This window comes from Anastrepha ludens, chromosome 4 (genome assembly GCF_028408465.1).
Source record: "Anastrepha ludens isolate Willacy chromosome 4, idAnaLude1.1, whole genome shotgun sequence".
In the NCBI taxonomy this organism is placed as follows: domain Eukaryota; kingdom Metazoa; phylum Arthropoda; class Insecta; order Diptera; family Tephritidae; genus Anastrepha; species Anastrepha ludens.
The window spans coordinates 56,406,569-56,422,821 of NC_071500.1; the positions used below are offsets into that span (position 1 = coordinate 56,406,569).

The 16,253-nt window shown below is 37.0% G+C and overlaps 2 protein-coding genes across 3 annotated transcripts in view; one reads left to right on the plus strand and one right to left on the minus strand.

Annotated features, from left to right (window-relative positions):
• Positions 1 to 9,838, plus strand: part of LOC128862423 (uncharacterized) — a 55,524-nt gene extending 45,686 nt beyond the window's left edge. Inside the window, exons 2-3 of one of the 2 annotated variants that reach the window (XR_008454480.1) lie at positions 9,149 to 9,377; positions 9,516 to 9,838. Coding sequence is in view for 1 of the 2 variants with exons in the window: in XM_054101031.1 (XP_053957006.1) it covers positions 9,366 to 9,377; positions 9,516 to 9,731 (228 nt within the window). In the remaining variant the exon portion in view is untranslated. Of the gene's footprint in view, positions 1 to 9,148; positions 9,378 to 9,515 lie in introns of those variants that run through there. The other variant, XM_054101031.1, reaches the window with a different exon arrangement.
• A 5,105-nt stretch (positions 9,839 to 14,943) lies between these two features.
• Positions 14,944 to 15,462, minus strand: LOC128862504 (RNA-binding protein 24-like). The gene is made up of 2 exons (XM_054101164.1): positions 15,404 to 15,462; positions 14,944 to 15,274 (listed from the first exon to the last, which is right to left on the minus strand). Exons 1-2 carry the CDS (start codon positions 15,413 to 15,415, stop codon positions 15,050 to 15,052), a joined length of 237 nt encoding a protein of 78 aa, XP_053957139.1. The 5' UTR covers positions 15,416 to 15,462; the 3' UTR covers positions 14,944 to 15,049.
• Between the last annotated feature and the right edge of the window lie 791 nt (positions 15,463 to 16,253).

Genomic DNA, 16,253 nt, shown 5'->3' on the forward strand with positions numbered 1-16,253 from the left:
AAACAGAAGTACATTTGGAAATTTGCCATTGCCTGCCGACACGCTACCGCTTTTAGAAAAAAAGTTCTATCATTTGGTGTTTCATGCACTGAAGTTTGCGCCTGTGTACCTCCGAATGGTAGTCACGCACCAATCTATTCGGCTACGATGGCGGAACAACTTAATAGTCCTTCTAAGTTTTTTTGTGATCCAGCAAATATGTAATACGAATTCACAAGAAATAGAAACCAAATAAAATAAACTTTCGTTTAGATATTTATTTCAAAACTCAATTTAGCTGCATACAAAAGTGAGATAAAATATGGTCCATGGTAGTCACCTTTATACCTCATTTCCTGAGCAATACCGACCCATAAGGGTATGTAGTATATGCAGCATAGTAAGGTGAATAAGGCGAGTACGGTGAGTAGGAAGTATAGGGTGAGTAGCCAGAAGCATAAGGAGCAATAAAAGGCACAGTGTAGGCCGCTGTAATCGGTGCTGCCACCAGTGATGTTGAGTAGGGAGCCAAAGGCGCAATAATACTAGGCTTACCTGCAGCAACAGCGAAAAGCCCGAAACAGCAGAAAGTAAGCTAAAGAAAAGAGAGAAATATAAAAATTTAAATAATGCACGGATCCTTTGCTATTTAAATTTATATCGCCTACGTATTTTAACATGTTCTGAAAATTTGAATTTGAATTTGTTGCGTTGTATCTCGCATACACACGTAAGTAGCTTAGTACAAATAATACTGGTTAATTAAATGTGTGCGAATTGCGGTTTTATATAAAAATTCTTTAATTCGTCAGCAGCTTCTGAACAACAACCACCAACTGCCACAGATGTGCGTAAAAATAGGCTTTACAGCCCAAAGGCTATTACTTCACCTGCTGCTCGGTAGCAAGCTGTGCGATAATGGCTGCGTTAAGTGCTCATTACTGTCACTAGCAAAACAAAAAAAAAAGGGGCGAAAAAATTTATGTATGTCTGCAACTAAATGGTTTTCTCTCTTTTAGTATTTTTTTCAACCATTTTTTTTGCAACATTCTTGGGTATCCATGACACGTCCGTGCCCATCAAGCACATTGCGTGTAGAGGATGGCATTGATGGTGGCGCATTAGTTAGCCAAACACTATGTACCTATATCTATTTCTAGCTACGGACAACTAAATAGAGCCAACTTTGCATCTCTTTGGAAACAGGTTATTAAATATTTTATCATAGGCAATTTTTATCAATTTAGGTTATTTTTTGTAGAGGAATTTTTGCTAGAAAATATATATCAATTTGTGTGTTGTAAATTTACGTACAGATTAATTCCACCGTGTTTTGCCGGCATAATGCAATCAGAAAAAGTTCTTAAAGGAAAAATTCCAAGCTTTTATTTGGGCAAAATAAATAAATCTTTGAAATTTTTCAATTCTTTTAAAATTTTTATTGGAATGTACGGATAACAATTTTATATAAAAAATGTATTTTTTTTTCTTTAAGACCAATAATTACATTCCTTATAATTCAAAGTAAAAATACTTACACAACAAAATCAAAATTTTGTACTGGTATTGTGTATTTAGTAGAGCATATTCAGAAAATCAAAGCCATGGAGTTGTATTTCTTTATTCACATGAGAAAGTATTGAAAAATGTTCTTTGTGAAATTTCACTATTCATACTTATGATATATTAGCGTACACGTATCCCGTTTTGACCTATTTCTGCCGCCTAAGTTGAGTTTTGAACGTTTTGTGCTAAGAGACTTATTGTAGAATTTTATGGATACAATTTAACCCGATATGACCCACCGTTATAAGTAATTTTGTTCCGTTTCCATAAAAGAGACAAAAAATACCCATTTATTGAGGAATTAAAAGGTAAAAATGTTCAGCAATAATGTTCCACGTTTTTGCATAGAACTGATAAATACTCGTAAATCAAAATTAGTCAGCCCATCGAAAGATTTATTATTTTTGCCCCCTTAATCGAATCAAAACAAAAAAAATCGCAATTTCAATATCGAATGAAACCAACTAGCGTTGCGACGCATCTTCTAGTTGCAGCTGTACTTTCGGAAAGAGAAAAACTATGCAAATGATTGAAAATTTGTGCCATGGGGAGATTAACTCAACTCCAATGTAAGAGCGCCAAACTACAGCCTCAAACGCACACTTCATTTGATTCAAAAACGATTTTTTCTGTAAAGTAAAGTTTTCTATATTTCATACTATATTGCGATAATGAATAAACAGGGTATGCAGGTACTTTATTTATTATTTTACAAAAAATTTCGATCAAAATTTGGATCAAATAAGCTATGAGTGACTGTATATGGTCATCGGCTCCCACTTTTGAAATTCAAAGCAATTCAGCACAATTACGGAAAGTCCACACAATAAATTCTTAGCTCCATTTAGTTGTTCACATCTGTATGTGGTTATTTATGTGTGTATTTGTAAGCATACAGTAGTTATTATGGGTTTGTGCCAAGCAGTGACGCGCTACACAGCATACTAATTCGCTCACATAGCTTTGGGTTATTTTCATCCAATTGTTAAGTTTTTGTTTGTTTTTTAACACATTTTTTTCTCGTTTGCTATTTTGGTCTTGATATTTGTGCTCATTCGTGTTCATAGACTCATAATAACAATCCAGTCATACCTTTGTAACATTTTTGTGTATTTAAAATCATTCTGTAGATTCTGTGTTATTGTTCTTCAACTCTCTAATCATGCAATAACACAATTATGACGGCCAAAAACAAATTGGTTTATAAATTTACTCACACAGACGACACCCATATGCGCGCATATGTATACATATCTAGTTATGTTTGCACAAATTTACATACATGCAAACTAACATGCACAGCTGTTGAGTTGTGAAAGGTCAGGCAGTATAAATAGTTCGAGCTTCCGAATTGGTATTGCCGTTGAGTAGCCTCACGTGCGAACATCTATTTCTGAATTGGATGCAGATATTCAAATATATTTACGTGCATATTTTGGCATAAGTTTGTATCTTAAATATTCATTTATGAAATGTTGTTTTAGTGTTTGCTTCGAATGTATCGTATAAATCCTCAAATTGCAAACGTGCTGGGAATAATAATTTAGTTTTATGAAAGGAAATGAATTTATCGAACGACGTATGAGAGTGAATCACACCAGTCTGAAGTGAATTGCTTAATTTTTTGAAGCATTACTTCTATATTCAGTTCAATAATTGGAGGAAAATCTCTATTTTATTATCTCCTTCAATTAACTTTTTAATCCTTGTGTTGGGGCAAGTTCTCGGTAGATTAGGTTAGGTTGACCTGGCTGGCTTAAAGCCATCACATAGACCTATTGGCCCTTAGTGGTACCAGATGGAGCTTGACCCTTACGTTTCCTTGTAGTATACTCCTTGTAATATGCCTGCGTCTTTTGCGAATCTAAGTAAGCTCTGAAGCTCTAATCTCATCTACAATTTCGTTTCCTGCAATGCCCTTACGTCCAGGTATCCAATAGATGTATAACCGTCTGTCTACGGCCAGTCTTTCTATGGCTTTCCCGGTCCTAAGAACGTTTTTAGATGAAATTTCATATGAGTTTATTACCTTTATTGCCGCCTGACTGTCAACGTAAGTATTTATGTTGGAGTTGCTTGATGTCCTTGATAGTGCCATTTCTGCAGCCTTTCCTATCGCAAAGGCTTGTGCTAGAAAAATACTGTAATGGTCAGGGTCCTTAATTGCCCGCCTGATTTTCAGCTCTGCGCAATAAATGCCACCTACTCCGTCCATCATTTTCGAGCCGACGGTAAATAAGATAATCGTATTGGGGCTAAGTTTCATACCTCTTTTCCACCCCTCTTTGTCTATTGTTGTTCGGAATCTCCTCACGCAATTGTATTTCGGAGTCGTATAGTCCATATTGGTTCTATAACTCATACCTATTGAGCTATGATCGAATATTTTACAGGTAAATTCAACCGTTGCGTTCAGTCTTACGGAAGATCTCGCTGCTAGATCTTCTGCCGCAATGCCAATCGGTGGTAGGTTGAGTATTCTTTCAAGTGTTGCCGTAGGAGTAGTTTAAATTGCCCCTGCTGTGCAGAGTGCACCAAGACGTTGAATACTTTCCATAGGTGTTTTGTGTGCACCTAGAACACTATAGAGTAATATTGACTTTACAAGAGCTGAGTAGCACCAATACATTATTGAAGGAGATAGACCGCATGCCCCTCCGAGGATTCTTTTTCGTGCATATAGTGAGTTATTGGCCTTTTTCTTCCTCTCCAATATATTGTGCTTCCATGATAATCTGCTATCCAAAATTACTATGGTGAAAAACAAAATTGTGCTAACAACTTTGTTTGCCATGTCATGGTGAAAAAGCAAACAGTGAGCAAACTTCGGCTGCCACGTCACGGAGGTGATTTGCTAGCCATATTCATCAGTCGTTGTTCAGACGGTAACTTGAGTGAGGACTGTCCTGATTTTTATCGTATATTACCAACACAATCTCAGTTTTTCGTAAATAAAACGCTGTCATGACTCCAGTGAAATCAGTCAATCAGCTGATTCTTTCAATTTCACTGAGAGCCGGTTAACGGTCTTGTATTGGCCACACTTTCTGAATTCCTTTCATCATATTACAGCCTATAGTCTCCAACTTACCCAGTCCGTTAACCACCGTCCGAATAAAAAAAGGCCAGCCGCACTATGCACGCATATTTGAAGTGAAATTTCTTAATTTCTGGATTAAATTTAAATTATTTCTTATAAAACTATATACAATAATAATGGATTCATTTATTTCTGAAATTTGTACATTAGTCGGTGCTTCAAGAGCCTGTACATTTTGTATTGATGGTGCAATAGCAGCAGTGGACATAATAGGTTTGTGGTAACTGAAATAGGATGTACATATATGTTCTTGACTCGATTGTGTCGATATAGTGAGAAAATACGGCATCTATCGATATTCCTGATTTTGTTGTTGAAATATAGCGGACATTACTAATTTGTAAATTCAGTTGATGTTTTAAAATTTCCATTAATTTCAAGGAAGTGTCTGATGCAAAATTTACATTGAAATCTCCAGTTAATATGAGAGGTTTCAGATCGTTGCGTTGAGGAAGAAGTTTACCACCATCACGAGTGTATCTTAATAACAAACCATGTAAATATGCGATAATGTCGTTTATATGTGAATTCGGAGTTACGTAGACACCCACAATTACTATGTTTTGTCCATTTATCGCACGGCACACAGAAATACAAATATAACCGACATCTTCTGCTTTAGCTGCATTTGATGTTGACTATACAAATTATACTTGCAAATATTCAAATTAGTGATGTCAAATCGGGTTTAGTAATGCACAGCAGTTTTTCCTCAACAGTACCTGCGAACTGTGTAAGATAGATCTTTCATAATCACAATATACTGATATTTAATTTCTTCGTATAGATACTAAATTTGACATAATTTATTTATAAAAATTTATACCTGTTCTAACTGGAAATTAATTAGCAAATTTTAACTTCACTTTCACTGAATATATATTTAAATATTAAATATTATTTAATAATAATTTTGATGAACACGTGGACTACACGAATCTGCGTCGTTTTCTACGTGTCTAGGCGTCCACGTCTCCTCGCCCCTTTGATATCACGTGCATGCGCGTGTATACGGATGTCACCATATGACATAGGCCGTAGGCTGCAGTATATGGCATAGTATTAGTGTATATATATTGTCTGTGTGTACTCTGTAATACGTATACACAGAGTGGGGAGACTACGAAACACCGCACAAAGCGTAGAAAGATAGCTTGTATGCCGTAGGCTTATACATTTCGTGACGGCTTTTCGTAACGCCAGCTCGTGTGTCGCGGCCTTGAAATTATACTCTGACGCGCGTAAAGAACTTTCACTTCAAAAAATAAGTTACAGCAAAATGTTTGACAACCACATAATGAATACTGCAGCCTAGAAAATCTACCATCCCACAATCTACGAGAGGCGAAAGAGTGCTTGTTGTACGAATGAGTCTCGAATTACGAAAGTGTAGAGTATGCAAATTTTCAAAAATTTCAATTCTTTGCTGACAAAGACTTGTCGGGGCTAAAACATATTCGACGAACTGGAATTCTGTAGATAAGATAATCAATCATTTTCTATATTTATCGGAATACCTCAGTACTTTCTTCATTCTGGTTTTACGTACTACATGTTTTATAAGCTTTTAGCTGAAAACTAGGTACAATCACAATATAGATTCATATCGAGGATCGTAGTTGCTGAACTTTGAATGTTTGTCAGCGACTAAACTGCTTTGAACTCATAATGACAATATAACAATAAAAGAGCCTTTAAAATGATTTGCCTTTCCAAAGTTATATATTATATATATATACCTTCTGCTCAAATATGAAGGAGACGTTATCAATAAAACGGTCCGCGGATGACATATGGCAAAAATAAATTTTTTGTTTTTTGGTAGGACTGTTATAAGCTTACATGGCAAATTTCAGCGTGATATGTCACATAGTTTGTTTTCTGTGCTACTGTAAACAAGTCAAGCTCGAGTGTGTTTTTCGAATTTAACGATGGAAATTCAAGTTGAACAAAGAATTTGTTTGAAATTTTGTTATTCCAACAAAATTTCGGCTTCAGACGCCTTAAAAATGTTGCAGACAACCTATGGGGACTCTGCTCAATCGCGTGCACGTGTTTCCCACTGGTATAAATCGTTCAAAGAGGGCCTTACATCAACCCAAAAAACCACGCCAAAGTCGCTCAAAAATTAAGGTTATGCTGACTGTTTTTTTCGATTACGAAGGTGTGGTGCACTCGGAGTTCCTTCCGCAAGGCCGATCGGTTAACGCTGAATATTATTTAGACGTTTTAAAGCGTTTGCGCGAGAACATTCGTCTTAAAAGGAAGGAATTTTGGGACAACAAGTCTTGGTTCTTGCATCACGATAATGCACCAGCTCACACATCACGTCTTGTTCGCGATTATTTGAACAAAAATAATGTTAATATCGTTCCGCAAGCACCGTATTCGCCTGATATGACTCCATGTGACTTTTTCCTGTTTCCCAAGCTCAAGTTGCCGCTCCGTGGAAAACATTTTGAAGTCATAAAAGAGAATTCGAAGAACACACTCGAGCTTGACTTGTTTACAGTAGCACAGAAAAGAAACTATGTGACATATCGCGCTGAAATTTGCCATGTAAGCTTATAACAGTCCTACCAAAAAACAAAAAATTTATGTTTGCCATATGTCATCCGCGGACCGTTTTATTGATAACGTCTCGTTTCTCTCGTTAAAAATGTTGCAGACAACCTATGGGGACTCTGCTCTATCGCGTGCACGTGTTTTCCAGTGGTACAGATCGTTCAAAGAGGGCCGTACATCGGTTGAAAACTTGCCTCATGAACGACCGTCCAGCAACATCAGTAAACGACGAAAACATCGGAAAAGTAAAGGAAATTGTGCTTGAAAATCGCACAAATCGCAAAATCGGTTACGCTGAATATTATTTAGACGTTTTAAAGGGTTTGCGCGAGAACATTCGTCTTAAAAGGAAGGAATTGTGGAACAACAAGTCATGGTTCTTGCATCACGATAATGCACCAGCTCACACATCACGTTTTGTTCGCGATTATTTGAACAAAAATAATGTTAATATCGTTCCGCAAGCACCGTATTCGCCTGATATGGCTCCATGTGACTTTTTCCTGTTTCCCAAGCTCAAGTTGCCGCTCTGTGGAAAACATTTTGAGACAATTGAAGTCATAAGAGAGAATTCGAAGAACACACTCGAGCTTGACTTGTTTACAGTAGCACAGAAAACAAACTATGTGACATATCACGCTGAAATTTGCCATGTAAGCTTATAACAGTCCTACCAAAAAACAAAAAATTTATTTTTGCCATATGTCATCCGCGGACCGTTTTATTGATAACGTCTCGTTCATATTTGAGCAGAAGGTAAATGCATACTTTAAGTCAACATTGAAGATTCCATTCCTCACAACTTTTGCTCAAACATTTGTCCATTTGGCATGCCTACGTTTTGTTAAAATTTTTATTCAAGGGTTAGGGTTAGTCAGAATTTTCAAAAACTTAATTTTTTTGCATTTTATTAAAGTATAATATCTTAAAAATATTGTGTGAAAATTTAATTTCAATCTGACAAATAATTTTCGAGTTATTCAACAATTAACAAAGGGCGCTCGGGCCCTCCTCGCGCGATAGCAAAACTTTAAATGCGTTTTTCTCAATACTATGTGTTTTGAACTGGTGATCAGTGTAACTTAAAAACTGCTGGGTAGATTTCAATAAAATTGATACTGCTTTCGAAAAACATAAAAAACTCGTGTCTGATCGAAGGATTTTTTTCAAAAATTTAGATTTTTCTTGAAACAATTAATTGTCGGTGTTTTTATCGAAAACCTGAAAAATATTTCCTGAGGCCGCCATACTATTAATTTTGAAAAAAGCTTCAATCAGGCTTCAATCTATTAATAAAACTAATTTCTCTTGTCAGATTGATTTTAGATGAATCTCCAAGGACTTGTGATGATCCCCCCAATGGACTTCTGGAGAAACGGGCTCCACACAAAGAGAGATAACTTGTACAATTATTAATTTTTTTTGAAATTTTGCTAAAGTCAAGTCGAAACATAATGTATTAATGCTTTGTTTTTTTTTTTTGTAAAATAAAGCAATTAATTAGCAAACCAAACCATACCGCCTTTAGACGAGTTTCTGAAACAATTCATGCCATCGTGAGAGAAAATAAAGATGGGACTGAGAGTTACTGCTTTAGCCACATTGTAAAACTCGTGGCATGTCCAACTACATCACAATGTACTTTTGTTTGATTACAATGCAGGGGAAATTAAAATTTTGTAGTGGCACTTCTGTTAACGACGTAAGACTTGAATTTAATATCAGGTGATCGTATAATATTTCTATCGACTTTACAGATATAAACATGCATATATCATAACTGAAGACGTTAGACCACAAAAGCAACATCCATTTATATAATACTTACAGATTATATATACTAGTATATTAATAGTTTATTGACCTATATTGTTCATTGATAGTAGTTAATTCGACGCATAGCAAATGAATATCTCCATGTAGCTTTATATATTTCAGCTATTCCAATTGCACTACGTTTTTGCAATTTATGCTAATATTTCCCAAGCCACACATTAGCTGTGTACGTTTCTGGCACATTACTGACAAGTAATTCTGTCTACTTGCCCACCCCATCCATTACCCAAAAATTGTATTTAAACTCAAGCGTTAAACGAATTTGTCACCAGTTCAATTTTACTCTACTACAGTAAAACAACAATCAACAACAATCAAAATGTTCAAATATGTAAGTAAAGTTCACACTCGATAATTTTGAAATTCGTTCAATTTTATATATGTATGTACATACGTGCGACTAGTTTTATATATAATGATAAGTGTAATAATCCTTTATTAATTGTTTGTTAATTCCCTTCTCAAACAGTTCGCTCTCGTAGTCGTGGCCCTCTTCGCCTTCGCTGCTGCCGAACCCAAACCCGCTGTTGTCGCACCATTGGCCTACTCTGCTCCATTGGTTGCTTCGCCATATGCCGCCGCCTACACTTCCCCATATGTTGCTGCTCCTTATGCCGCCTACGCTTCACCTTACGCTGCTTACTCCGCTTACCCATACAGCGCCGCCTATGTGCTCCGCAAGTAAATGAAAGATACATACCAAACTGTATAGCTGATGAGGACAAAAAGTGCACGAACATTTGGTTTTGAAACTTCCCGGAAATTATAAGAAAAAATAAAACAAGAATTAATACCGAAAATACGAGTTTTCAATGTAGAATGAATTGTAATAACTACATAAGAGTAGTCACGACCTACATGGTTGACAAGGCATCTTATTTTCAGAACTATAGTGCTGGGAAATTGCCGCTTGGGATTCACCACTTCTCTGCTGGCTAGAAAATTCACAATCAACTGGAAGTGCCAGCTCAATTAGCCGTGACTGATGTCTCGAATGATCTCTCTAATTGTACACGTGAATGGAAAACCGTAACTAGAGCTTATAGAAAAAAGGCTAACCAACCTTTAGTTATCGCTTCAAACCAAAATAATGAATTAAGTGTAGTTCCTAACATGAAGTGGCTGCACATATCGTCATGCTCTAACACTGGCACGGTAGCCGATATTGTCGACTATGTTGCGAAACATGCAGAAATTGATCACAAATTTCTTTCATGCTATATTCTAGTCAAAAACGATATCCCGGTTAAGAATTTCAAGAAGATTAACTTTAAGCGAGGCGTATCTGAGTATTTTTATGACAAGCTTTCGAATGCGGATATATGGCCTTGGAATGTAAAACTTCGGCCATTTACTTTTTTCAGAAAGACGTCACTCCAGCTGCTGTTCCGTAACTACCGCAGCTAACTCGAGCATTAGTAATAAATGATTAAAAGTTTATTTTCAGAATATATATAAATGTATATGAAAAGTTCTTTCTTAGACTTTGATATTTTTGTATTCGTTGAATCTTGGCTGAATGAAAACTTTTTCCACTGTGAAATTTTTGACCTCAATTTGTATAATGTTTTCCGTAAAGATCGTGATCCTGTCAAATCTGGATGTTCCAGAAGAGGTGGTGTTCTCATTGCTGTTCGGAGAAAATTTCGGGCATCATTTTTAACATTTACAGATTCTGACATACTCATCGATCAGCTTCGAGTAGGTGTTTATGGCTCATCTGGGACGGTTTATGTGTGTGCATCTTACATTCCGCCGAATAGTCCGGATTGTTTATACTTTACACATGCTGACAATGTTTTTTCATTAGCATCAAATATGAGGTGACAGTCATCTTTGTGTCCTCGGTGATTTTAATTTATGTCGCTTAAGTTGGTACCCACTTAGAAACTCGGCTACTTTTACGGCTTCTAACGTAAATTCTTCAGCCGAAATTCATGTCATTGATAGGGTTTTAAGCATAGATTCATCACAAATTAATGGTTTTTATAATAGCCTTAATAATCCTAAATTAGTGTTTATTTTCGATAAGATCAACTACACTTTGTCAAAAGGTATTTCTCCCATATCATAAACATGATATTCATCAGTTTCTCTTTCCCTTGAGTTGGAATTTTATGAATTTTCTGAGGTATCCGATGAGTTGAGTTCTACAACTCATGCGATTTCTCAATATTTAACAAAATTTTATTAAGTATTGACTGGGATAATGCCTTCCATGACAATGATGTGACCTCTTGTTTTCATTTCTTTCAGACTAAGGTTTCTGAGTTGTGCTTAAGGCACATTCCTATTTATCATAAGAAAGTATGTAAGACACCTTAGGCATCTAAAGAATCTTAAAAAAACAAATTTTGCAAACTGTATAAAAGGTCTGGTGACCCAGTGCATTGCGCTAAATTTCAGTGTCATTTAAAGGAATTTAACCGTTTGAACCAGCTCTTATATAGAAATTACATCGTGAATTTCTAAAACAATATTAATTTGAGCTCGAAGGGCTTTAGCAATTCATCAAATCAAAATCATATTATTACTGGTTCACCTTTACAAACCATTGAAGAAATTAAAGACTTAGGCGTTATTTTCGGCTCTAAGCTAAATTTCACCGTCCATGCATTGTTCTGCATTTACTAACCCAAACACTCTGAAAACATTGTATTCTGCCACTGTTATTTGGATACCGTGCCAAGTAGGTCTTTTTAATCGGATTGAGAGAGTTCAGAAAGTTTTTCTTCGCTTTGCGCTGCGATCTTTAAACTTTTCTAAACCTTTACCATCGAACCGCTCTCGATGTTTATTGATTGATTTAAAATCAATTAATAGCAGACGATCTATTATATCGTGCCCATTTACGCTCAAATGATACGAATATTTCTGGGACAATTGATTGTCCTTCCCTTTTAAGTAATATTCAATTTAATATTCCTAATAAGAACCTCCGACGATACGCAACCTTTAAAATTATCTGATCGGGGTGAATGCTTCGATTTCTAGGGCATGTGCTGATTTAAATTTGTTTTTCAATTCTCGTTTTTTCTTAGTAATTACTAAACTATTGTAAATTAGCTTAACATAGTCTGTAAGAATGTATCCATTCAAAGACAAATAAGTAAATAATATTGAATTAGTTTTAAAGGTGACACACAGATGGCGCTATTTATCACTTTATCGCGTTGGCAATACTGAATATATATTCATGACAAAGCCTCATCCCTAGGCTTTGTTTATCAGTATTTGTCATTTCGCTGAAGTATAAACAACGCAGTGTTTTCGTGCTCCGAGTATGTCAACTTTCGTGCCGTCGAAACGCAATTTGCGGGAAGCTTTGCTTTTCTGCTTCAATTTGAAAAAAAAATACAGCCCAAGCCCGTGAATTGCTGCAGGAGGCCTACCCAGACCATACTCCGTCGATTTCAACATGTGAGTACTGGTTTCGACGATTCAAAAGTGGTGATTTTCACACCGAAGACAAGGAGCGTCTTGGCCAGCCCAAAAAGTTCGAGGACGCGGAATTGGGGGAATTGGTAAACGAGGACTCGTGCCAAACCCAAGAAGAGCTTGCTGAATCATTGGGCGTTGATAAATCAACCGTTTGCAAGCGTCTAAAAGCGATGGGAATGATCCAAAAGCAGGGACATTGGGTCCCGTACGAGTTGAAGCTGCGCGACGTCGAACGGCGACTTTTTACGTGCGAATTGCTGATCGAGCGACAAAATCGGAAGGGTTTTTTGCATCGGGTGGTGACTGGCGACGAAAAATGGATCCACTACGATAACCCAAAACGCACAAAATCGTGGGGTTTGCCCGGCCACGCATCAACGTCGACGGCCAAGTAGAATATTCACGGCAAGAAAATCATGCTCTGCATTTGGTGGGATCAGGTCGGCGTCGTATATTTTGAGCTGCTCCAACCGGGCGAAACAATCACGGGGGATCGTTACCGACTGCAATTGATGCGTTTAAGCCGGGCATTGAAAGAAAAACGGCCGAAAACGGTAAAAAGGCACGACAAGGTTATTTTGCAACATGACAACGCTCGGCCGCATGTTGCTCAACCTGTCAAAAAATACCTTGGAACGCTTGGCTGGGAAGTGTTACCGCACCCGCCGTATAGTCCAGACATAGCTCCCTCCGATTATCATTTGTTCCGGCATATGAGTCTCGATTTGGCGGACCAGCGGTTCTCCTCGTACGAGGCTTCCAAAATATGGGTTGAGTCATGGATAGCCAAGCAGCGGCCAGAATTTTGGAGAAACGGCATCCGGAAATTGCCCGAAAGATGGGCGAAAGTTGTAGCTAGCGATGGCCAATACTTCGAATAAAATATTTTGTACCGTTTTTTCACAATAAAGCCCCAAATCTTCGAAAACAACCTTTAAAACTAATTCAACCTCCAATAGCATTCCATGTGATTTTCTACGCACCAAGTAATAGATACATAGAACGAGAAGAAAGCGACTAACTATTCGAAATTTTGAACATGGTGACCTCCTTGAGCTAAATTTTTCAAATAACATAAGGTTAGAGTGACTTTAATTAATGGCCACTAGAATAAATCTTCTTTGGCCGAAGCGTGAGTATACTCTACCTAATGATAAGACTAGGTAACGTTAGCCAGGGTGCTTGTTTAAGACAAGACACTCGGTGGCCCTACGGCCCATTGTGATACCTGCATTTGATTTCCTTCCACTAACTAAGTTGCTTAAACTTCTTAGATCTTTTTAAAAAGGTAATTTCCCAGGTCATCAAAGAAACAATCGCCAATATATTTGGCACGGCTTCTCTGCAGTGCAGGACATTCACAGAAGAGGTGTTTTACCCCTGTGAGGATGATGGCTGTTGATTTCTTGAATCCAAGTAGACATTTTGTCCTTTTAAGATTTAGTTTTGGTCAGAGCGTTTTAGGAACCCTGCAGTTCGTATCCAGAGGATACATTCTGTTGGTTTCCACGATTACGCTCGGGTCAATCGCAGTGTCTAACTCGTTTAAAGGAATGCTTATATCCTCTACCACTCGCTGAAGGTTCAGCTCCGAGACTATTCTTGCACACTCATCCGTTATTTCATTTCCCTCCACTCCAGAGCGACCTTCTGCATTCTTTAAAACATCTTGAATTGATGCGCGTTGAGACCAGTGCCTTGATACCTGCTTGTCTATTAACAAAAATGGTGAGATTTGCTGGAGGTAAGTCCATCAGTCTTATTGTTTTTGCTGCTTGGTCTATAGCGTAGATCTCAGCTTGGAAGACGCTGCACCAGTGTGGGAGTCTAAATGAGAAATTTAAAGATGATTGTTTCCAGTAATCTCCCGATCCAGTGCCATTGTCCATCTATGAGTCGTCAGTATAGTTATGGTGACCACTATCATCTGATATGACTCTGGTCTGCCAATCCTTCCTGTCGGGTATTCGTATTTTATACTCTCTTTTCAGATCTATCTAGGGAACCCGATAGTCTGTTTTTGAAGCGTCTTGCAAGTGTTCCACATTTAGTAAGACTGATGCATGACCGACGTGTTTTCTTTTATCATGCCTGCTGTTTCAATCCTGGAAGCAGTTTTGGTCGCTATCCCTTTAACATACCTAAATATTAATGGATGGATGCCTGAGGCATCGATCCGAGCGCACTTGTTGTTCCTATACAAGCTAATCGTTGCACTTTTATGAGATTCTTTAGGTAGGATTGAGTCTGTACCGCCTCGCACCACACGACATCTCCATAAGTCAAAAACATAATAGTTTGATTATAATATTTACTAAAAACTACTTTCCAATTGATATTATTGCAAATAATAATATACAGTTGCTTGGTATGTGAACCCATATTTTTGCGTTGAAATACATTTCTTTAACAAGTCTAAATTCATATCGAAATAAACAAAAATACAAATCTTTTTCGTTTAAAATCTTTCATTTATTGTTTTCTATCATTCTCGAAAAACTCGCTAATCAAATGAACAGTCACATTCAGTCTCTGTTAAAAATATTTATATGCGTCACTCATTTATTTGCGAAGCAAATAAGCAGCGCTGTATGGGTAAGCAGAGTAAGCAGCGTAAGGTGATGCGTAGGCGGCATAAGGAGTAGCAGCATAGGCAGCATACGGAGAAGCGTAGGCGGCGGCGTAGGGCGAAGCCACCAATGGAGTAGAGTAGGCCAATGGTGCGACAACTGCGGGTTTAGGCTCGGCAGCAGTAAAGGCGAAGAGGGCCACGAATACGAGAGCGAACTGTTTCAGAAGGAAATAATTAATAAAGGATTAACACAGAATATAGAATTAACACAGACTGTATAGAATTATTCATAAATATAAGAACTTGAAAGGATTTCAAGATTATCGAACAGGAAATTCACTTACGTATTTGAACATTTTGATTATTTTGTAGTTGATTGTTGTTTTACTGTGGTAGAGTAAAGTTGAACTGATGATAAATTTCTGTGAGACTTGAGTTTAAATACTGTTTTACTCGTATGTAAAATGTATGCTCGTATGTATGGCTTTGAAATTTCAATAACAGACCGCAGATTGTATGGACAAGTGGGCAGAAACAAGTGGCATTATTGACCTAAACACGTACATGACTTGATGCCTAGTGAACATTTCATGAATATGTAGGTATGTGAGTGCAATATATTTGTAAATATGAATATTATAATCAATAATTGGTCTACGCACAAACGTTAAAGTATTATACCTACTTTGTATTTCAATGGCAATAAGTAAACGTAGGTATTTTATTTTAAAATTAAGTTAAAGAAATTTCAGCATTATTCCTGCTAATATTCAAAAAGCTTGTTTGTTAAATATAAATACATTTGGAAATCTTACAACGGCTTTGGCGTGAATTTTTATACTAAGATTTATAAAATCTTCTGCAAGACAATACTAGAAGTAATAAAGTGAACCCAATAATGAGCCATTAGTGTAGCATTGACACCTGCGAAACAGCCATGAGCTGCCTGAAAAGGCCTGGCAGAGTGGTAGCAACATTGCTTCTCAGGACGTCATAGGGATAATTACGTAGCACAACTGATGGGAACGATGTTAGGAAGATATATTTTATTTGGATAATGAGGATAGTATAGAGTATATATTATTTTTGACAACCTGCATTCTCTTTACTTCGAGCAACTGCTAAGACTTTTCTTAAGAATATGTTAAGTTTGTCCTTTGAATTCTCTCTGTGGGGTTTAAGTTCCCGGAATGG